The sequence below is a fragment of the Podarcis bocagei genome (genome assembly GCF_964188305.1).
Source record: "Podarcis bocagei genome assembly, chromosome: 16".
In the NCBI taxonomy this organism is placed as follows: Eukaryota; Metazoa; Chordata; class Lepidosauria; order Squamata; family Lacertidae; genus Podarcis; species Podarcis bocagei.
Genome location: NC_138142.1, coordinates 18,909,411 through 18,932,190, shown reverse-complemented (window position 1 = coordinate 18,932,190; position 22,780 = coordinate 18,909,411). Strand labels below are relative to the sequence as shown.

At 45.8% G+C, this 22,780-nt stretch overlaps 1 protein-coding gene across 1 annotated transcript; it reads left to right on the top strand.

Moving 5' to 3' along the window:
- The first annotated feature begins 747 nt into the window (after positions 1–747).
- Positions 748–21,636, top strand: LOC308575916 (2'-5'-oligoadenylate synthase 1-like). Its single transcript, XM_081175071.1, has 6 exons — positions 748–1,133; positions 12,369–12,669; positions 13,000–13,175; positions 13,642–13,868; positions 16,528–16,678; positions 21,491–21,636. Exons 1-6 carry the CDS (start codon positions 954–956, stop codon positions 21,533–21,535), a joined length of 1,080 nt encoding a protein of 359 aa, XP_081031197.1. The 5' UTR covers positions 748–953; the 3' UTR covers positions 21,536–21,636.
- Positions 21,637–22,780: the final 1,144 nt, after the last annotated feature.

The window sequence follows — 22,780 nt, the reverse complement described above, 5'->3', positions numbered from 1 at the left end:
GCAGCTGCAGGTGGAGGAGCGGAGATGTGAATCCGGTTCCCCAGATTACGAGTCCACCGCTCTTAACCACTACACCACACTGGCTCTCAAAAGACTTAATCAACGTGAGCTTATGACCCGCACTTACTGGGAATTCCTCGTTCATGGGGAAGAATTGCAATCCCCGATCCCCATCACGAATGGGGTTCAACGGGTTACCCACACCTGTCGGCATAGGGTAGACACACGATGAGCCAGTCAGTGTAGTGCGCGTGCAGCCCCGGACATCCCAGGGCATCACAGACCTGTTATTGCTCAATCTCTGGTGGCTGAACGCCACTTGTCCCTCTAAGAAGTTGGACGCTGCCTGCTTGGGGGTCGCATAACTAGTTAGCATGCCAGAGTCTCGTTCGTTATCGGAATTAACCAGACAAATCGCTCCACCAACTAAGAACGGCCATGCACCACCACCCTTACTTGACCAGAGCACAGAAAAGTTTGAAATTCCACGTTTCAATGGAGGCTTGCATTTCAGTTCTCATCTGGTTTTGAATGGAAGAAATTTGCCTTTAACAGAGAGAGAGAGAGAGAGAGAGAGAGAGAGAGAGAGAGAGAGAGAGAGTGAGTTTGCCTTTAACAAATCAACATTTCTGTCCTATCCCCTGTAGGAGCCGCCCAGAGTGACTGGGGAGGCCCGGCCAGATGTGTGGGGTATAAGTAATAAATTATTGTTATTATAAGAGCCTTAGGGAAATGTCTCTCCTGCTTTCTGTTCTGACCCTGTTCATGCTAAGATTAAAGCCGCTGTTTTGAGCAAAGTGAAACTTAAGGAAACGAAACTGAACAGGGCAGAGCAAATACTGACAAGACAAAAGACAGGGTCAAAAAGCAGGCATTTCCTTCTTTATTGCCAGCGGAGGTGAAAGCGGACCCAGAAGCTGCTGGATTGTCTCTCCTGCCTCAACCCCTCTACCATGGACCTCGACAGTTGTGGACCAAAAGACCTGGACACTTTCATCTTGCAGAATCTCCAGCCCAATAAGGAATTTAATCAGCAGGTGCGCAGTGCCATCAACATCATCTGTGAATTCCTGAAATCCACTTGCTTCAGGGATATGACCCCTCCTCGATCCAAGGTGCTGAAGATTGTCAAGGTCAGTGCCAGAGTCTGGGTGCTAAGAAAGAACGGTGTGGGCAGGTTCAAAGAGAGAGCGATGGGAGTGGGGAAGAGAACGAGAGTGTAGATTGTTAAAGTTGTAGATTGTAGGTTGCTGCTCTGTGATGGGTAAGCTACAGTTCCCAGAATTCTTTCAGTTGTACACAGAGCTGCTAAGTGACTCTCTTATTAAGGCGGGCAGAGGGTGCTCTTGGTAGCTCCACCGTCCTCAGAAGAGAGCCCAGGAGAGGACATTTCCTGAGCTTGGGAATTGCTTCCCCACAAAAGTGCCCTTTATTAGTTTTCCAGATTAATACAAATCAAACCAAATTTATTTAATTTAACACAACTAACACAATCTAGCCAATTAATTGGTTAAATGTTGTAGCCCTTTCATGAATCAGGAGGGAGGACCCAAGATGTTACATACGCTTCAGGTTACACACTCCGCTAACCCAGAAATAGTACCTCGGCTTAAGAACTTTGCTTCAGGATGAGAACAGAAATCGTGCTCCAGCCGCGCGGCAGCAGCAGGAGGCCCCATTAGCTAAAGTGGTGCTTCAGGTTAAGAACAGTTTCAGGTTAAGAACGGACCTCTGGAACGAATTAAGTACTTAACCTGAGGTACCAGTGTATAACAATGTGAGTCACGAATCCCAAAATGCAGAAGGGGAAAGTCCACTTGTGGAGCCAGAATGGGTGGGACCCACTCCCAGTTGGTGACACATTAGCAGAGCAAGCCTAATCTGTAGATAAACACTTAAATGATATTTACTTTTGACAGTGAGTGAGTCTCCACTGAGCCCAGCTCCGATAGTGGATGGGAATTTAAGGGAGATATGAGGGCCACTCTATGTGGCTCTTGGAACTCCCCCCAGATCATTGTCAGGAGTTCAGCTTACATTCGAGTAGGACCCTAGCAGAGACACAGGCCCGACTGGCATGTTCTCTCCCTCCTGGTCAATTGTTCAGGAACTTCAAAAGCTTTCTTATGCCCGAACATCACAGCGGCCGATGCCAACCGACACCGGCACACTTAGGGATCTGCAGAGTTTGCGCACCTTGCGTGACGCAACTCAGCATTTTGGCTAATCTACTTTATTTACATATAAACACACACGGAGCACTGCAACATGGCTCCCTCTCTCTCTAGCATCAGACAGCAGAGAGAAAGAACAAAGGACAATAGTCCCACTTCACGGAACACAGTAACACAAACATCCTGTCTCCGTCACTTCCCACTCTGTGGAGTCAAAACATACACCGTCATGTGAAAGACAAAAACCCCATGACTGCAATCATGGAGCAGGAATTCTAACAAACATTCCCCTGGCTGGGATGCATCCTTGAACCCTGACCATCCCTTTCACTTGCCTCAATGCAGGACAGAGAGGGGTGTGCGCAGGAACTTGCCTTACCTGCAAAGCTACCCCCGGCATTGGGTTGCCCCGCCCACTTTTGCCCCTGGACCCGCCCACTGCTGTCTTGCAGTCCCAGAATGGAAGGTGTCTAATGGGTAGGACAGTGCATAGCCTCCCCCACCCCAGTGAATCTGCCCCATGTCCCCCATGCCCCATTCAAGCAAACCTACACCCTGCCCGGACCCAGGATTTCCCCCATTCTGGATTGAGTCTGGAATTAGTTCTCCCATGAAGAGTCTCCTGCTCTACAGGGAGGCATTAGAGTCAGCTGGCATCAGGATCCTACCTTCTCCTGGGAAGTTAGGTAGGTTGCAGCCCTTTCGGGGGGAGAGGCGGAACCTGATGCATGCCCCTCCTTCCTTCCTGATGCTCCATCCCCTGGCAACCCCAAACCTCTCTAGGTCATTCAATCCAACCTGCAGCGATCTGTGGTTGTCTGAACCTGGCTCAGCTGATTCAGGCCTTGGATGACTCAGGCGCAGTGGCAGAGCTTCATGCTCTGGCAGGGGAGCAGAGAGCAGGTGTGGGTGTGGCTGGCGCACGTCCTGGGGGCATAGCATGCATCCTGGGGGTGTGGTGTGTTGTAAATAAAAAGATGCCCTTTTCCCTTATGGGGTATCCAAGAGCCCATATAGAGTCCTTACATAGGTTCCCTATTGGTAGGAGAAAATAACAGAGGCCAACCAGAGAATATTGAGAAGCAAAGCAGCTAGTAAGCTTGATCTTTATTGATCTGTTGCAACAGGGTACCCCCCTCACACGCAGGAGAGGAAGAGGACCCAGAACAATGGCCTGCAAGGCCTTATAAAGACTTTTGAAATTCCCCTTCTCTAGATCAGGACCACCCCCAGAAACATTATGCATACATCACAGAAGGGGTGTAACCTAAGACCACCCCTCAGATACATCCCACCTACATCACAGAAATTTAAATGTTGTTTTTCTCTTCTCCTTGTTTATCTCCTGTCTAGCAGGTTACTTGATTGGATTTTCTGGGGAGCCTGGCCATTCTTTTGTAATGCTAAAATACTTATTTCCTGGGCCAGGTCACAGGCTCACACCTTATTCAAACACAGATTAAAGGAAGAGACAATGGGGAGGCTTTTCCATTTTTAACCTTGCAGAGAAAGGACTTGGTCAGCTTAGGAATCAAAATGGTTCCACGTTGGCCTTCCTGTACTGATCTATGTATGTGCAGTTATGAACATTACTATATATCTAAAACCATAAAATTCCTATCACAATTTCCCCCCCTTTGGGGCTAGAATTTTTCTTAAAAATTTTTGCCCCACAAATAATAACATCGTATGTTGTAGATGGATGTCTTTGTATATAACACATGTTGCGTTTTGCTACTAAATTACTTGTGGCATTCTAACACTTTGGGAGAGACCATTTACTCAATAGTGTTCTATGCTTTACACCTAGCAGGAAGGTAAGGTCCACTAATGACTGAAAAGTGCAGTTTGCTTCCCCCCCCGCCATTTTTGTGTTCTCAGGTGTCAAGGTAGCTCTTCTGTGGTCTCACACTGACATAGTGCTACAGCAACACATCCTGTCTGTTGAATCCCCTCAGGGCTTTCATTTAACCATGTCGCCTGGCATTCACCATAGCTGGCACAGGTTTTGGGCATCTCGTGAGGGAGAGGTCTTCGCCTTGGCCTTTAGCTATGGGATTTTATTATAGGCTGTGGTCTTGGGCTCATGAGAAGTTGCTCACTTGCACTTAAAGGACCAAAAAGCTAATTGCAGCCTGGATACACTTGCCCAATTCAAACTGAGTCCAATTTGAATTTATCTTGCCCCATGGTTCTCAAGTCTTCAAACCAATCTGTTAAAAGAAAACCATTCTTAACAAGGGCAGTTGTCCAAATAAGTCAATTTAAGTCTATAAGGAATCATTCCTGCTAAACCAAAGCATATCCACCTTCATGTACCTGGTGTTTTATGGATCCAGAAGTTTGTCATTGGCAAAAAGAGGTTTAACACATATTAAAATGGATAGGGAAAGTTGGCAGAGTGCCAGGTGGAACAATGTGGTTATAAATTGATCTAAACATTGGACTACACAATAGTGTGAGCGATTAGAAAGTATAAAATGCATGAGAATTCTCCATTGGTGTGTAAGCAATAAGACATTAAATATAAAAACAGTTACGCACAATAAATTGCCCCCCTTTGTGGAATTCACACTGTCAGACACATTTCAACATTCTTACATAATAACACATAATACAAAACAAAATAATTAAATATCTGTTGCATATCTTGACACAATTGTGATCTTTTACGTATGTATCTTTTGAATCCTGGAGCAGAGGCTTGAGGTTCAAGTGAAAAAAATGTCCTTGCAATTCAACTCCTCCCCCCTTTGTCAGCCCCCCCCCCCGTCAGTCTATAGCCTTTGAAAGAGATAACTGTGGGCACTTTGAAAACTCTGGTGTTGGAGGTCTTGTGAGTTGAGGGGTTGTTGCTGCTTTTCATCATTGCACATCTGTAGAAGTGATATCCTGTAAGGGGGCAGGGTTTTGGGGGAGACTTAAACACAGTTAGACAAGAAAGGGGCAAAAGGCAAAAAGGATGTCTTCCAGTTTCCATGGGAAGCTGCAAATAATAACAATCTTAGTGGATTAAACATTTTATTCATTATCACATTTCCATGTAATTACTGTTATTATCTGCTAAGTTTGTTTGCTTTCCTTCACTTAATTTTTGTTGTTGTTGTTCTTTTCATATTATAAAATAAAAAATTACTCCACATGTATAGAAAGAGAACTGTAAAAATACAAAGGTTAAAAAATAAAAAGAAAGCAAAAAATTAGATTACCAGTTAGATGAAAATGGACTTGACACAAAGACATCAGATTCAGAAAAGACCTATTATTAAATATATTATCAAAACCACGCAGATTACTACTAGACTGAAAAAAATACAAAGGTTAAAAAATACAAAAGAAAGCAAAAAATTAGATTACCAGTTAGATGAAAACAGACTTGACACAAAGACATCAGATTCAGAAAATAACTATTATTAAATAGTACAAAGATATTATCAAAACCACACATATTACTACTGGACTGGAAAAAAAATGGGAAAACAATGGGGAAAACTTAAAATTCACCATGTGCTATCCAATAAAAGAACTTCATGAGACTGACTTTCAACATGTGATGAACATGTCCCCAAAGTAAAACACAAACACACAAAATGAGCTATGAGGAACCAAAAATAAATAAATGCTAAGACACACAATTAATAAGTAACCTGAAGTAATCTGTTTTGGCATTCTAACATCCCAAATGAAAATAAAAGTGTTTCTTGATGTGACATCAGCTGTAATGTTAATAGCGGAATACTGGGAAATGAGTTAATACCAATAAAAATGAATGGCAATTTTTAAGTTGTGCAGGTACCTTGCACTAGCCAAAATGACAGAATTAGTAAGAAATGCTCAGGCCAAAGGTAAACAAGTACCATTCCACAAACAATGTTTGGTTGTGCTTCGATTAACTTCATAGACATCATGGAGAAACTGATTAAATAAATGAAAACAGATTATTTGTAACTTAAAAAAAAAATGTCAAAGGCACAAAGAGATAGAGGTCACTAATACAGCAGGGATTCAGACTTGTTTCACAGAACAGAAAGAAAGTTGCTGTTTGGCTTTTAGGGAAGAAAGACAAAAGAGAAACAAATGCAATTACTTTTTATAGAGTATTTAAATCACTGTTTGCATCCCCTCATTATCATTTGTGCTGTGGGAGAAAAGAAAGGACACTCTGTTAAAAGGGAAAATTATTTCATGTGAGAGGTCTGTCAGGAAGTGCTGTTCCTAAAATGCATAGGCATACACACACACACACACCAAAAAAAACACACACAAAAAAAAAACAAAAACTTATAAAATTTAAATTCCATTGGGAGGCGAACCTTTTGTTAGCCCCTGGGGCAAGACATTAAGGGTGATTTCCCTCAATGGTTCCAAATTTTACATAAGGAAATTTGTATAGGTTTCAGGCTCTCCAAACCTTCTCTCTCCCCCCTCCTTTCTCTCTCTCTCTCTTTTGTAAGCTGATCTATCCTCTGTGCATGTGCAGAGTTCATGCCTCAGCAAACCTTTTATACTATTGAAAATGTTGCATCCTTTGGCTAAATTACCATTTGAATAAGGGAAAGGAAGGGTAAGGAGTAGATTTTGAAAACAGGGTTTGATTTTGAACCAAAAAGAGAAACTCAGCAATTTAAGTATTCACCAAAGCTAGCAATTTCAGCCCAAGCAAACTGAGACTGCTTCCTTTATGTACAGGAAAGGGCTAATATCCCTCTGGCCATTCGCGGAACAATCAACCGCTCTCTTATTTATGAGTAAAAATGGCCAGAGTTAGAATTCATAGGATTATTATTATTATTATTATTATTTTTTAACATTCTCAGCCATTTCAGCCTTACCATTTGCAGACAAAAAATTATTATCATTATTATTAATATTATTATTTTCTGCGCCTTAATTTACAGGAATGGCCAAGGCTAATTGTACTTGATTATTCATTTGTATGTGCTTAAACTTTGAATTGACTTTTAAGTTTGATTAAAAAAAAATAGTAGACAAAATGATAAATACTGTAATCACTCAAATGCTTGATATTACCAGTTGTGCTTCAAAACATCATGGCTTTTACCTCTCACCTTTTAAAACTAAAAAGCAAAGCTAGGCTGAATTTCAACTCCATTACCACACCAGAATTTAAGAATTACCCTCCAATGCTTGCAGACACATGGTCTTCCACACAGCCACAAATTGGGAGAGTTGAAAGGGACCCTGGGGTCATCTAGTCCAACCCTCCAAAATATAGGGTTCACAGCAAGATTTCGCAGCAAGATTTGTACTACCAGAAACACACACATTCACCTCTCACCTTTAAAAACAAAGAGCAATCTGGGCTGGATTTCAACTCATCAGCCACAAATTGGGAAAGTTGAAAGGGACCTGGGGTCATCTAGTCCAACCCTAAAATACAGGGTTCATAGCAAGATTTGTACTACCAGAGAGACACACACATACTTATGTACACAGACACAACTGGGGAAGAGACCACACGCCATGCGCCTATCATGTACTAAGGAAGAGGAAAATAAAAGTACCCAATTCTTTTAGCAGATCTTGAAGCTAGTTTGAGTGAGAGTTTACTTCCTTAGACCAGTGTTTCCCAACCTTTTTTGGGCAAAGGCACACTTGTTTCATGAAAAAAATCTCGAGGCACACCACCATTACAGCCCCGTGACGTCAGCGCGCAGCGTCACGCCGGGAGGGACATGAATTGCTAGCAAATTACATAATCACCTCCTTGAGGGCTGGCTCATCTTCTCCGAAGGCAGAACCCCATTAATTAACAGCACAGACTCACACCATAGCCAAGACGAGGGGGGGAAACCTCAGTCATGCACAGTCATGCACATGTGGGGGCTAAATGAGGACGAAGACCGGGCAGAGAGCAGGGTTCAAATCACCCCACCTGGCCAGGACAATCCCTGGGTGCTCCCTTGGGCCACTCGCCTGACCCACCTCGCAGGGCTGTTGTTGCGAGGATAACACGGGGAGAACCACGCGCGCCCCTGGGAGCTCCTTGGAGGAGAAAGCGGGCGATGAATGCAATGCACGAAATATATGAGAGGCGACCAGGTTTTGCAGGTGAGGGGCCCCCGCCAGCCTCCGCTTCCAACACCCGGCGCAACGACGCCGAAGTTTTCCCCCGGGCTCAGCTCGGGGAGCAGCGCTGCTCCCCCCCGGCTCCCCTTCGCCCTCCCGGCTCTCTCTGCCGCCCACTGGGGACCCCCCTCACCTGCCAAGTCCGGAGCGCCGGTGGAAGTTGCATGCATGCATGCAGGGCGCCGCGTTGCCATTGCATTGCACTGCACTCCATGCAACGCCTGCACGCATGCATTGCCTTGCACGCCCGCCAAGGGGTCTCCCCGCGGTCCGATGCGTCCCCTCCGGCGCGGATGCAGCATTGCAAAAATAAACCCCCCCCGACGCAGCCCTACCTGGGGGGCAGCCTCCGCCGCTGCCGCTCCGCCTCCGCGGGGATCCCCGGGCTCCATCCTGTCGCCCGATCTCTGCGGGGGCGCAGGCAGGCTGCGCGGGGTCTGCGCGGAAGAGCCCCTGCCCGCCCGCCCGGCCGCCGCTGCGCTCATTCCATGGCCGGGAGAAGAGCGCTTCAAACAAAACGCCCGGCCCGCCAGGCCACGCTGGGAAACGTAGTTTGCGCACCCCGCGTGGGCGCGGAACCCAAGGGCGAGGGGACTACGGATCCCGGCAGCCCCCGCGCCGGGGACGGAGGGGGAGAGGCCGGGTGCAGGGATGGAGGGACGGGTGGGCGAGCGCGTGAGTGAGTGGCAGCCGCCAAGCCTTGGCCGAGAGCCAGGAAGGGCCTCCCCGGAGGAGGAGGAGGAGGAGGAGGAGGAGGAGGGAGGCGCAGAGCGGGAGGGAGGGAGGGAACCCCAGGGGTCATCTAGTGAAGCGCCCCAATCGAAAATTTGACTTTAAAAAAATAATAATAATCTTTCGATTTTTTTAATTTTTCCCGCGGCACACCAGGCAACATCTCGCGGCACACTAGTGTGCCGCGGAACAGTGGTTGGGAAACACTGCCTTAGACTAAAGAGTGAAAGTTCCTAGATAAATTATCTTTAAAGACTGAAGTGAACATTTTTCCTAAGATAGGGAGAGGATCTCTTATAAAGCATAGTTTAAACAGCCATAGATTTGATTTAAAAGGAATACAAGAGTGAACAATTTTTCCTGAACTTGCAGAGGAATAGTAAGCCTAATCTATGCCCCCCCCCTTTGCAGTTTCCTTTAAAGGAAGCTTACTCGGGAGTAAATTTACCTGGCACAGAATAAGAAGGAGAAGGGGAAAAAACCCTGAAAGAGACAGAATGAAACAAGGGGGGGCATTTTCTAAGAAAAGAGGCCAGGACGTCTTATAGAGACTGATACCAGGAGCCTTACAATAACTCTTCTGTCCAACCAGATCAAAGTTAAAACTGGACTCAGATATTTTTCTTAGAAGGAACACCATACTTTCATAGGCATATGCTTAATGAAATACATACACTGCATCTTAGCTTGAGAGAGCAGTTGGCTCAACTAGGCTTTTGCAGCAGAAACATTAGGTTAACTTAGACTGGAACACAGGTATACTTGCAAACTCAAAAGTTACAACAAAACATTTACCATTAGACTTAAATCGCCCTCCTCACTTAAACTAGAGGAAGGAGGTGGGGTAATTCCCCTTTCAGAACACAAGTAGCACGTATACAGGATTTTACCACTTGGGAGGAAAACTCTTTTAGAGCCTCTCTCAAATAACAAACATTTGCACACTCCATTCTCCATTTTGTCTTGCTTTAAGATTGATAAGGCTCAACATGGCTTCCTTAGATTTAGAATTTGGAGCAAGCTTGCATTTTTATTTTAGATGGCACATTTAAGATAAGCAGCTGCTGGATGTTACCTAAGTACAATTTAAACACAGGAAAAACGTTTCTTAAACACAAATTGAAGGGGACTGTCAGAGTCCAGGCGGGGAGTAAGCACCAACTGGGCTTCTTTCACGCCAGGGGTCTGGGGACTATTTTTCTTTTGACTGAGGTGCACCCATTTTCAATTAAAAGGGTTTTGGACCTGGGCAAAACTCCGAAGGGTCCGGAAAAGGGGAAACCTGGACAAAAAAAAAACTTGGGGATACCTGGACAAATCTCCGATGGGAAAAACCTGGGGATCAGAGGGGAAAACTTGGGGAAACCTGGACAAATCTCCGAGGGGAAAACTTGGGGATCCAAGGGAAAAAAAACCTGGGGATACCTGGACAAATCTCCGAGGGGAAAAACCTGGGGATCCAAGGGGAAAACTTGGGGAAACCTGGACAAATCTCCGAGGGGAAAACTTGGGGATCCAAGGGAAAAAACCTGGGGATACCTGGACAAATCTCCGAGGGGAAAAACCTGGGGATACCTCACTTAATCTCTATTCTACAACTCACAGCAACCTCCCTGCCTTTTACAATCTAACTCAGAGTCCCTACTGAACGCTTGCACACTTGCAATGCCAGATTGAGACTCAGAAATGACAAAGAAGGAAAGGAATCAGGTGCCCTTGCTTTCTCCGCTCACAGGTCATCTCTAACAAAGATCGCCATGGCAGAGGTGCGGCTACACCTGGGAGTTATAGTTTTGGGAATTATAGTTTTCAGTGCAGAAGAAATTGCACAACCTTTCTGGGCAAAACTCCGAAGGAATAGGTTGGCATACAGAGTTAAGTGGAAGAAATCACACACAACCTTTGCCTGGGCATACTCCGAAGGGCTAAGGCTGGTGTTGAGATCGAGGGGACAGAAAGGAGTAGAAGGCAATTTTTTCAAGAGTTAAAGTGAGGAAAGAAGTAAGGATTTGAGAAGTATAGGTTTGCTGTGGTTTGCAGAATCCCACCCCACTACCCATTTTTCCTACTCATACTCACTTCGCAAGCGCTGTCCTGGTGATCCCGGGATCTCTTGACTGGTTGTTTAAGGCCGGCCTGATCAAGCTTTGCTTCCCCTGGTTAGCCTCGCTGAACTCCAAGTTATTGCCAGACCCTGGGACCGATGGAAGACTGGTTATTCCTCCTGGCAAACTGCCTGGTGCGCGCTGGATAACCAGTCCTTCCTCGTTTCCAGAATCCGGGTAACCAAAAGTCCCTTCGTGCGTGGTCGCCATCTGTTGTAAATAAAAAGATGCCCTTTTCCCTTATGGGGTATCCAAGAGCCCATATAGAGTCCTTACATAGGTTCCCTATTGGTAGGAGAAAATAACAGAGGCCAACCAGAGAATATTGAGAAGCAAAGCAGCTAGTAAGCTTGATCTTTATTGATCTGTTGCAACAGGGTACCCCCCTCACACGCAGGAGAGGAAGAGGACCCAGAACAATGGCCTGCAAGGCCTTATAAAGACTTTTGAAATTCCCCTTCTCTAGATCAGGACCACCCCCAGAAACATTATGCATACATCACAGAAGGGGTGTAACCTAAGACCACCCCTCAGATACATCCCACCTACATCACAGAAATTTAAATGTTGTTTTTCTCTTCTCCTTGTTTATCTCCTGTCTAGCAGGTTACTTGATTGGATTTTCTGGGGAGCCTGGCCATTCTTTTGTAATGCTAAAATACTTATTTCCTGGGCCAGGTCACAGGCTCACACCTTATTCAAACACAGATTAAAGGAAGAGACAATGGGGAGGCTTTTCCATTTTTAACCTTGCAGAGAAAGGACTTGGTCAGCTTAGGAATCAAAATGGTTCCACGTTGGCCTTCCTGTACTGATCTATGTATGTGCAGTTATGAACATTACTATATATCTAAAACCATAAAATTCCTATCACAGGTGTGCCACCTGCGGGGGCGTGGTGTCCAGCCTGGGGGGGGGGACCGTGATGGCACCCCACTGGCATCGTGCCGCTGGGTGTGGTACGCTCCCCCCACACCCCTCTTCCTCCGCCAGTGTTCAGGCATACAGCCCTAGCAATGGGAAGGAGGATTTCAAAGTGTAGTTGCCCCCATGCAAAAGCCTGATTCCAATATCTATGTATCACAGAGGGTTGGAGTAGATGACCCTTTGACTCCCTTCCAACTCTAGAATTCTATGATTGATTGATACGTGTGAAATTGACACAAGCTAGAAATTGACCTGCCTGGAATCAGCCCCTGGTACTCATGCGTCAGGGTGCAGGGAAACAAGGCTATTCTACGAGGCATCATCGGATTTCCCTCCCTAGGGTGGCTCAAGTGGCAAAGGCACAGCTCTGAAAGGGGGCTCAGATGCTGACCTTGTGCTGTTCCTTGACATCTTCAATGGCTACGAAGACCAGGAGAGAGACAGGTGGTTTATCATCCAGGAGATTGAGAAGAGGCTCAAGCAATGCCGGGAACTAATAGGGAGCGATATAGAAATACTGATTGAAAAACCAGGACAAAAAAAGTGGAACAACCCACGGGTGCTCAGCTTCCAGCTTCGTTCTGGCGATTTCACAGAGGAGTACATTGATTTTGATGTTCTGCCGGCCTTTGATGCTCTCGGTAAGTCCACTTGCCCCACTCACACCACCTATGATTTAAAGCACTATTGATAGCACTGTGAGCAGTCATAGCTTCCCCCAAGGAATCATGGGAACTGTAGTTCATTAAGGGCATTGAGAGTTGCCAGACGCCCCTCTAATCCCCTCATGGGACTACCATTCCCAGAGCGGTTTAGCAGTCAATCCCTCATCACAGGGAACAGTGGGAATTGTAGTTCTGCAAGGAGGGATGGGGCCACAGCACCCTTAACAAACTACAGTTCCCAGGAAGGGAAGCCAAAGCTGTTCTTTCTCCTTGTACCTGTGACTCCGTTTTTGTTTTGAAAAACAGGTCACTACAGGGGCGGCATGCCTGACCCCCAGGTGTACATCAGACTGATCGACAGCAGCAGAGGCCAGGGGGGTCAGTTCTCTCCCTGCTTCACTGAGTTGCAGAAAGACTTCATCAGGGAGCGCCCTACCAAACTGAAAAGTCTCATCCGTCTGGTGAAATACTGGTACAAACAGGTATACACACACACACACACACACACACACACACACACACACACACACACTTCAGATCACGTGTGAATTCAAATTAAAAGCCTAGCACTGGAAACTCAGTGAGTGAACAGTAAATGGGAGAACGGACACAACCCAAGACTAAAAATGAGAATTCGGTTTAGAAACCTGCTGGAAATAAAAGGTCTTCAGTGAAGTGGCAGGACCAGCAATCAGGGATGATGGGAATTATAGTCCCCAAACAGCTGGAGACCCAAATTTGGGAAACCCTGCTCTAAAGAAAAGCATTTTGGGACACTGAAAACACCAGGTTCTTCAGTTTCAAGAGAATAGGGTGCAAGTTCTGTTATGTACTTAGAAGGGGGCATGGCTGTGAATTCTGCTGCCTGATCCTTTCATATTCTTCCATTGGTGCTACCCATTGTATTGCTGTGGGCTATACTTAATATGTTCTCCCATGTAACTGTAGCTGCCAAAATTGCAATCGAAGCCCCCAAAGTATGCACTCGAGTTGCTGGCTGTCTACGCCTGGGAAAAAGACGGTGAGAGGACTGATTTCGACATGGCGGAAGGTTTCCAGACGGTCCTTTGGCTCATCCAACAGTACAAAAACCTCTGCATCTTTTGGACAAAGTACTATGACTTTCAGAATGAGACTCTCAAGCAATACCTGCATACTCAACTCCGGAAACCCAGGTCAGTATTCTCTGTGCCTCTCTCTTAGGCGCTGCCATTTTGCAGGTGAAAATAGGGAACCTCTTATGGACTAGTAACCCCTCCTATTCCTGCACCATGGATCAAATGAACAGCAACTCCTCCATCTATATTTCCCAACTTTACATCCTTCCCCATAGAGTTTTCCTGTATAGAGAGAGTTCTTTGGGCAAATCTGTTGTAGCTTTAAAGTGAGAGTTGAAATCCTGAGAATGGTGGTTCTCTGAGAGATGCAGGAGATCTCTAAAGTTGCCATATTTTGAAGAGCAAAAAAGACGACACATTTGCCAACCTCTACTTTTAACTACAGAGCCTAGGACTTGCTGATCAGAAGGTTGGCGGTTCGAATCCCCGTGATGGGGTGAGCTCCCGTTGCTCGGTCCCTGCGCCTGCCAACCTAGCAGTTCTAAAGCACGTCAAAGTGCAAGTAGATAAATAGGTACCACTCCGGCGGGAAGGTAAACGGCGTTTCTGTGTCCTGCTCTGGTTTGCCAGAAGCAGCATAGTCATGCTGGCCACATGATCCGGAAGCTGTACGCCGGCTCCCTCAGCCAATAAAGCGAGATAAGCGCCGCAACCCCAGAGTCGGTCATGACTGGACCTAATGGTCAGGGGTCCCTTTACCTTTACTTTTAACTATGGATCACTATGAGGACTCTACCCTGGAAATAGAGGACATATGGCAACCCAATCTCAAACACAGGGCTGACCCCACTATAGAAGCAAAGTGAGTGTCCACTCAGGGCAGGCTTTGCCAACCTGGCGCCCTCCAGATCAACCAGAGCTGGCTGATGGGAGTCGGAGTCCAATATGGCTGTGCTGACTGGGGCTGATGGAAGTTGAAAAACACCTGGATGACCTGCCTTGGGGGTCAGTCACATGTATTGTGTATCGATTAATTTCCCCAGATCTGAGATCAAGTTCTCTTTGTTTCGCAGTTGTGCCTTACGAAAACCTGATCTTACCCACTGAATCAGATGCCCTGTAAGCCGAATCTATCTTCGGATTTTCTGCGCATCTGTTAAGATCTGAGTGGGTAAGATCGGAGTTTTACAAGATGCAGCTTCAATAGAGTGAAGCTATTGAACCCAGCATAACCAATCAATCTACAATACAATCAAAATACAGTGGTACCTTGGTTCTCAAACTTAATCCGTTCCAGAAGTCTGTTCCAAAACCAAAGCGTTCCAAAACCAAGGTGCGCTTTCCCATAGAAAGTAATGCAAAATGGATTAATCTGTTCCAGGCTTTTAAAAACGACCCCTAAAACAGCAATTTAACATGAATTCTACAATCTAACGAGACCATTGATCCATAAAATGAAAGCAATAAGCAATGTACTGCAGTCACACAATCAATCAGTAGCTGAACTGGGTTCCACACAGTCACAAAAATAAGAAAGCTGCAAAAACGCAAAATAAATAGCAAAAACAGACAGCCCTCAGCGTAACACTCAAAACGGAAGTGTGGCACTCAAATCAGAAGTGTAACACTCAAAACGTTTGGCTTCTGAAAAAGTTTGCAAACCCGAACACATACTTCTGGTTTTGCAGTGTTTGGGTTCCAAGTTGAGTACCAAGGCGTTTGAGAATCAAGGTAAAGGTAAAGGGACCCCTGATTGTTAGGTCCAGTTGTGGATGACTCTGGGGTCACGGCGCTCATCTCGCTTTATTGGCCGAGGGAGCCGGCGTACAGTTTCTGGGTCATGTGGCCAGCATGACTAAGCCGCTTCTGGCGAACCAGAGCAGCGCACGGAAACGCCGTTTACCTTCCTGCCGGAGTGGTACCTATTTATATACTTGAACTTTGGCGTGCTTTCGAATTGCTAGGTTGGCAGGAGCAGGGACCGAGCAGCAGGAGCTCATCCCGTTATGGGGATTTGAACCACCAACCTTCTGATTGGCAAGCCCTAGGCTCTGTGGTTTAGACCACAGCTAACAAAACTGGGAATGAGCCCTTTCTGATTGTGCTTGAAAGGAAATGGGGGCTTGGGGTGAGTCAGTGAACATGATTTGGCTAAAACTGGGAGCAACAGAGGTGTGGGCCTTGTGAGTTTTACTTAGGGTCCCCTCGTTAATCTAGTGTCACTGTTATTTATTCAACATTGGGGGTTTCTGCAAATCCCTAGGCTGAGGTTGCTAATCCTTTTCTGTTGGTGGGGTTACATGCTTTGTGAGGTCTACATGCTGCAGTGGGTGTGGCTAGAGTGGGTGTGGCTTATTGGGACTGGTTGGGCAAAAGGCAGGGAAGCCAACAGTAGGTGGCGCCAGAGCTCAGAACAAGCAGAGCCAGAAAATGGACATGGTGAAAGCGAGCCTTGCCTTCCCACACTCTCAAACCCATGAACACACAGGCACATCACAAACAAACCAGCATATATGCAGCAGATCTTCAGTGTGGGCTTCTATTCAAATACAGACCATAGCAGTGGTGGTGAGAGGTGAGGAGTGGTATCTTTATTCAGGGCTGGTGATTCCTCATTTCCTGATACTTCTGGCTTCCCACAACCACCATGAGTGGGTTTGGAGGGGGAGCCTATACCCCCAAAAAATTGCTTGGTGGGAGGTGGGCCTGGCTTCTAGGATAGGGCTCTTTCGCTCCTGCCTGAGGCTAATGAATCTTTCCTGTTCCTGTATTTTAGGCCTGTCATTCTTGACCCAGCAGATCCAACCGGGAACGTAGCAGAGGGGAAACGCTGGGATCTACTTGCAGAAAAGGCCGCGGATTGCGCTAGGCAGGCATGCTTCTTCAAGAAACCCGATGGCTCCATGGTTCAACGCTGGAATGTGCCGGTGAGGGCAGCATAGACTCATAGTATTGTAGTGTTATAAGAAAAACTGCTCCCTTTCCCTTATGGGGTATCCAAGAGGCCGTATAGAGTCCTTAAGTGGGTTCCCTATCGGTAGGAGAAAATAACAGAGGCCAACCAGAGTACAGTGGTACCTCTGGTTGCGAACAGGATCTGTTCCGGAGCTCCGTTCTCAACATGAGCAGAACGCAACCCGCATCTGCGCATGTGCAGGTCGCGATTTGCCGCTTCTGTGCATGCATGTGACATCATTTTGAGTATCTGCACATGTGCGAGCGGCGAAACCCGGAAGTAACCCTTTCCGGTACTTCCGGGTCGCCGCGAGACGCAACCTGAAAAGATGTAACCTGAACCGAACGTAACAAGAGGTGTGACTGTATATTGAGAAGCAAGGCAGCTAGTAAGCCTGATCTTTATTAAAGTGTTGCAACAGGGTCTTCACTCACCACACACAGGAGGGAAGAGAACCCTGAACAATGGTGCACAAACGCTTATATAGACTTTTGAAATTGCCCACCCTGTAGCCCAAGACACACACCCCATACATCATACATACATCACAGAAGGAGGTAGTCTCCAGGAGAAATCCTGTCTGCCAAGATACCTGATAATGGTCACTTGATTGCATTACCTGGGCAGCCTGGCCATTCTTTCGTGATGGTTAATACTTTAGTTCCTGAATCCAGGCCACAGGCTCACCCTATTCATACACAAATACGCCCTTAAGACAGGATTTATAACTGAAAAGACAATGGGAAGGCTTTCCCCATTGGCCTCCCTTACTGCAGAGGAATATTTGAGGTCATTGGGAGAGTCAAAATGGCTTCAGGGTTGCTCTCCTGTACTATTTCAGACACATGCTTTATATATTTAGATATGTGTGCATTTATGAATATTTATTTTATATTTGAAATCTTAAAATTATTATAACAGTAGAGTTGGAAGGGACCCCAAGCCAACCATCTAGTCCAGAGGTTCTCAACCTGTGGGTCCCCAGATTTTGTTGGACTACAACTCCCATCATCCCTGACCTCTGGTCATGCTGGCTAGGAATGATGGGAGTTGTAGTCCAACAACATCTGGGGACCTACAGGTTGAGAAACACTGATCTAGTCCAACCCCCTGCAATGCAGGAATAAATAATGCCTGACAGCTGGCCATCCAGCCACTGTTTAAAAACCTCCATTGAAGGAGAGCCCACCACCTTCCGAAGGATTTCGTTTCACTGTCCAACAGCTCTGATCCTTAGAAAGTTCTTCCTAAACTTGAGTTGGAATCAGGGACGCGGACTTATAAAAAATATTGGGGGGGGGGCGGGAAAGCTCATGAATAATAAATAAGCTCATGAATATGCAAATAAAGTGGCGCCGCCTCCTCGTGAGCGAATAGGGGAGAGCGTGCTGCGCCTATTAATCAGCTCCGAAGGAAATTGGGTGGAGCTTTTGCTCGGGAGGGAGGGCAGGAGGCATGCAGCCCGACCCTGTGCATTTTGGGCTGGGGGAGGGTCGGCGATGGCGCTCTGCTGGAGGGGCACCGGAGATTATTGGGGGGGCAGAGCCCCCCCAAACGAATTTTTGAGGGGGCTCGGGCCCCCTCAAGCCCCATGGAGTCGGCGCCTATGGTTGGAATATCCTTGTCATTTGAATCCATTGGTTTGGTTCATACCCTCTGGAGCAGCAGAAAACAAGCCTTGCAGGTATTTGAAGACGGCTCTCATATTTCAATCTTCTCTCTGCCAGGCTAAACATACCTAACTCCCACAATCACTTTTCATAAGGTTGGCTTCCGGGCCCTTAAGCATTTTGGTCGCCCTTCTCTGCGCACATTCCAGCTTGTCAAGTCTGTGCTGGTGATATGTGGCCCCTAAGTGTGGCCCTCAAAGAGCAACCAGCTCTCACGGACTGAGATGACAGAATGTGTGATGTGGGTGACTTTTGCTAGTTACAAAGGTGGCTGGAGTGTGTTTATTACTGGTAGTGCAGAAGGCAGGGAGGCCAACAGTAGGTGGCGCCCTAGCCAAGAACAGTCGGAGCCAGAAGCAGCGATATTATCTCGGCTGAGTCCTAGAAGGGTAACACTGATACTCAGGAGGGAGCCGGTGGATGTGGCCACCCCTTGGACAGGTTGCAAGTAAGGAAGCAGGGGGTTGGTGGGGCAATGCCCCATTTGCCCTGATGGACTGACCTCTGCTAAGTGAGGATTTGCAATCCAGGTGAGCACACTCAACAGAAACTCCAATCTATATTGTCTGCATTTATGTATCTCCTCCTTATTCCCACCCAAAGTTTAATCATCCTCCAAGTCCTCCCCTAATAAAAGCAACAGATGGGGGAAAGCAAGCTTGCCCCTCAATTTATGTACACAGAAATGCTTTGTTTCCCCAACATCTCTCCTGAATGGAACTGGGGTTTCTTTTTTTTAAAAAAAATAATTTTTATTAACGGGCCAATCACATCACATTATCCAAATCACATTAGTTCCAAATTATACAGCCAAATTTTAAATTTTGTTGGGGGTACCCATACATCAAGCTCCGGACGAGTCCAAAACTCCGAACGAGTCTAAACATCACTTATATTACTGCTTTAATTAGACAGTTCTATCCAGTTCAATCCAGATAGTCCTTTATTACTTTCTTTCTCTTCTTGTTGTTATCGTACATTGCTTTCTTTGCAATCTCTGATAATTTTCACAAGCAGATTGAAAACAGGCATCCTTTGTGTGGGTTTTGTACTCTCCAAAGATCATATCGCTCAGGGACGGCCTCTGTTCAACGCTTCCATAAAAAAAAAAAATTAATCTTCGGTCTGTCCTTTACTTTTCTCAGGCTTGTCAAATAAATCAAATGAATCAGGAGGCTCTGTCAGGTCAAGCTTGCGTTCCAACATTCCTTCTCTTTCGAATGATCCTGATTCTCCTCCGCCTGTCCTTCTTTCTCCGGCAAGCCTGTCTTGGCGAGACGCCATTTTTTAACTGCGTCATGAAAATTTTCCTCTTTCTCACCGTTCACCAATCCTCTCTCCTGTTATAATCCATCCCACACAGTTCTTGAATTCCTGCTTGTGAATAATAAAAACGCAACGATCTTATTTCTATCTGGGGTGAAGGGTTATTGATATCACATCGTGCAAAGAAAAAAAAAGTTTTTTCCTCCACCCCCCCCTTCATTCCAAACATACAGTCTCTTAGTGGTGATTCATCAGAAGATTTACTTATCCATCCGTCACTCCCAGTCACAGAGATCCATTACTCAGCAGTCTTATCTCTCGAACATTACTTGATATATGTGCTTCAGCTTCATTCCAATCGTATGTTTCCAATTATAATTCTGAGCTGAAGCTAACCAGCACGCGCTAATTGGAATCGGCGTCAGGAAGATCTGACTTCACCGAGGGCTCATGCCAAGTGTTCGGCACCCCCATCTCTCGGATCAGGGGGTGCATTGTGAACACCGCTGGCAAGGCAGCATCCCCCCATCTCCTGGGGGGGGGGTAGGAAGACAGCATACTTCCCATAGCAGCCCCTTAATTACCTCGTATGGGTCAGAGAGATGTTATTGTCGGCCATCTTCCAACACGCCACCTGGTGGCCCCTGGAACTGGGGTTTCTAGGGCCACATTCACACTGATGTAAACAAGCACCATGCACTTAAAGTGTTAGGACACCTGTTATGTACTGAGTTGAATAGGATCCAAAATGCAGCAGTCTGATTGGTCCTAGAACAATAGGATTCAGAATGCAGCAGTTTGATTGGTCCTAGAACAATGCAGCAGTATAATTGGTCCACAGGAGCCATCCAATCCAGCTCCAGGTGGAAGTGAATCCACAACCTGATTGGCCTACAGGAGAATTCCGGAATTAGCCAATCACGTGCGACTCGTTGTGTAAATAATGTATATAAAGCAGACATTCTGGGGGAACTTCCATTCCTCCTCACCACTATGAGCTGAATAAAGAGCGTGAAATCCACTTTCGACTCCAAGTATATTTCAACACCGTTTTAAACAGTCAGGGCTTCCCCCCAAAGAAGCCTGGGATGTGTAGTTTGTTCAGGTTGCTGAGAGAAGAGGGGCCTCCAAACATATTTCCCTTCCAGAGCTGCTGCTGCTGCTAATAATAATAATAATAATAATTTCATTTCTATACCGCTTTATATTTTAAAGAAAAATCACAAAGCGGTTTACAGCATATTAAACATCAATAAAACAACACAGAATCAAACATTTCTGAAGGAAGTCAAATATAAAGTATACAATAAAAGCAACATAATTAACAGGAAACTAAAATAGTATTATCTTAAAGATTTCAAAATAAAACATTACAAAGGAGGTCAACTGCAGAATACATATTTAAAACAAACAAAGTCAACAAAACAAAAAAATCTTAACCATTTCAACAGAGCTCCCTGTGAAGAGGGGTTGACTATAAACCCCTCTGGAATTGTAGCTCTGAGTGGAATAGGGGTTTTCTAACAGGTCTTGGCCTTTTTAGCAAACTACAGCTCCCAGAATACTTTTGGAGGAAGCCAGGGCTACTTGAAGTGGTGTCTCAGTGCTTCTAAATGGATGCTGTGACTGTTGCCTGTGTTAGAGATGTTTATAATTCCAGCATACCTTGTGGATTCACCAGGAATCACTTACAGACAGGTCTCTGTTTGTGAGGTGTAGATTTCCAAAGCTCTGCCGGAAGTATCACTTAATAAACCTCTGAGAGAGTGTTCCAGTATTAAGTCGGGTGTAAAATACATGAAATGTGGGCAAGATGGAAACTACATTTTTGTTCATTTTCCTTCCAGCTGCAAGTGCCCTGGGAAGAGCCATACTCTTGCACCATACTCTGAGGAGACCCCTTCCAGCCTCGTCGTAAGAGAAGCTCTCCGTGGGTGTCTGAAGAGGCTTATATTGCTTTCCAAGCTATTGAAATAAAAAATTTAAGGTCTTATGTATATAATAAATGTTCATAAATGTACCAATCTAGCACGTACATAGATATGTGGACCACACATCTGGAGCAGCACAGGAAGACCAGCCTGAAACCATTTTGACTGACCAAATGTTTTCTCTGCAAGGAGGGAGGGGGTGAGGGAACCTTCCCATTGTCTCAGTAATTAAGAAATCACCATCTCAAAGGAATAGCCAGACTACCAAGAAAGGCAATCAGATAAGGCATTATCAGATAACCTGGCAGACAGGAAAAACAACAGCATTCAAATTTCTGTTGTAGACCACCTTTTCTGTGATGTAGGTATGATGTGTGTGAGGGGTGGTCTTGGGTTACACCCCTTTTGTGATGTATGTATGATGTATGGAGGGGTGGGATTGAGCTCCAGGGCATGGAATTTAAAATGTCTATATAAGGGCAGTCACACCTTGGTTCTGGGTCCTCCTCCTTTCCTGCGTGTGAGGGGAGCACCCTGTTGCAACAGTTCAATAAAGATCACGCTTAGTAGCCGCTTTGCTTCTCAATATTCTCTGGTTGGCCTCTGTTATTTTCTCCTACCAATAGGGAACCCACATAAGGACTCTATACGGGCTCTTGAATACCCCATAAGGTAAAGGGCAGATTTTGTTTACAACAGATGCATCTTGGGAGCTGGGTTTCTGAATGCTAATAGTTGCCTGAGGTCTCTAGGCCCAAAGTCATGAACATTTTGGTCTCTTCTGGATAGAAGTAGATGCCACTGACATCATAAAGAGCTCATAGCCCACCTTCTCTCAGCAGCCAGAAGCATCATAGCCAGACACTGGAGAGACCTGTCAGGAGTAAGCATGGAAAAATGGTATCAAATAGTATGGGAAACAGCCTTATTAGAAAAACTAACCAACAAACTGAAACTGACACAGGGACAAATAGAAGAAGATGCCATCACCCCGGTATGGCTCCCCTTTATCACATACACAGCCCAACAAGACAATAACAAGAACCCGCCGACAGCATTTGAATCAATCTGGCTGACCTGATCCAAACACACACACCCCACTCACACACAAAAACAAAGTTCACCACAGCCAATCACAAACAAACAACCACACCCTAGACCAGGGGTTGTCAATCTGGTCCCTTCCACCCACTAGTGGGAGTTTCG

What these genes read in the sequence shown, in the direction of transcription:
- LOC308575916 (XM_081175071.1), top strand. Translation starts at nt 954, where the DNA reads ATGGACCTCGACAGTTGTGGACCAAAAGACCTGGACACTTTCATCTTG. An exon ending in AGGTGCTGAAGATTGTCAAG is followed by an intron (nt 1,134 to 12,368) that starts GTCAGTGCCAGA and finishes TTCCCTCCCTAG; the next exon opens with GGTGGCTCAAGTGGCAAAGG. An exon ending in TGAAATACTGGTACAAACAG is followed by an intron (nt 13,176 to 13,641) that starts GTATACACACAC and finishes ATGTAACTGTAG; the next exon opens with CTGCCAAAATTGCAATCGAA.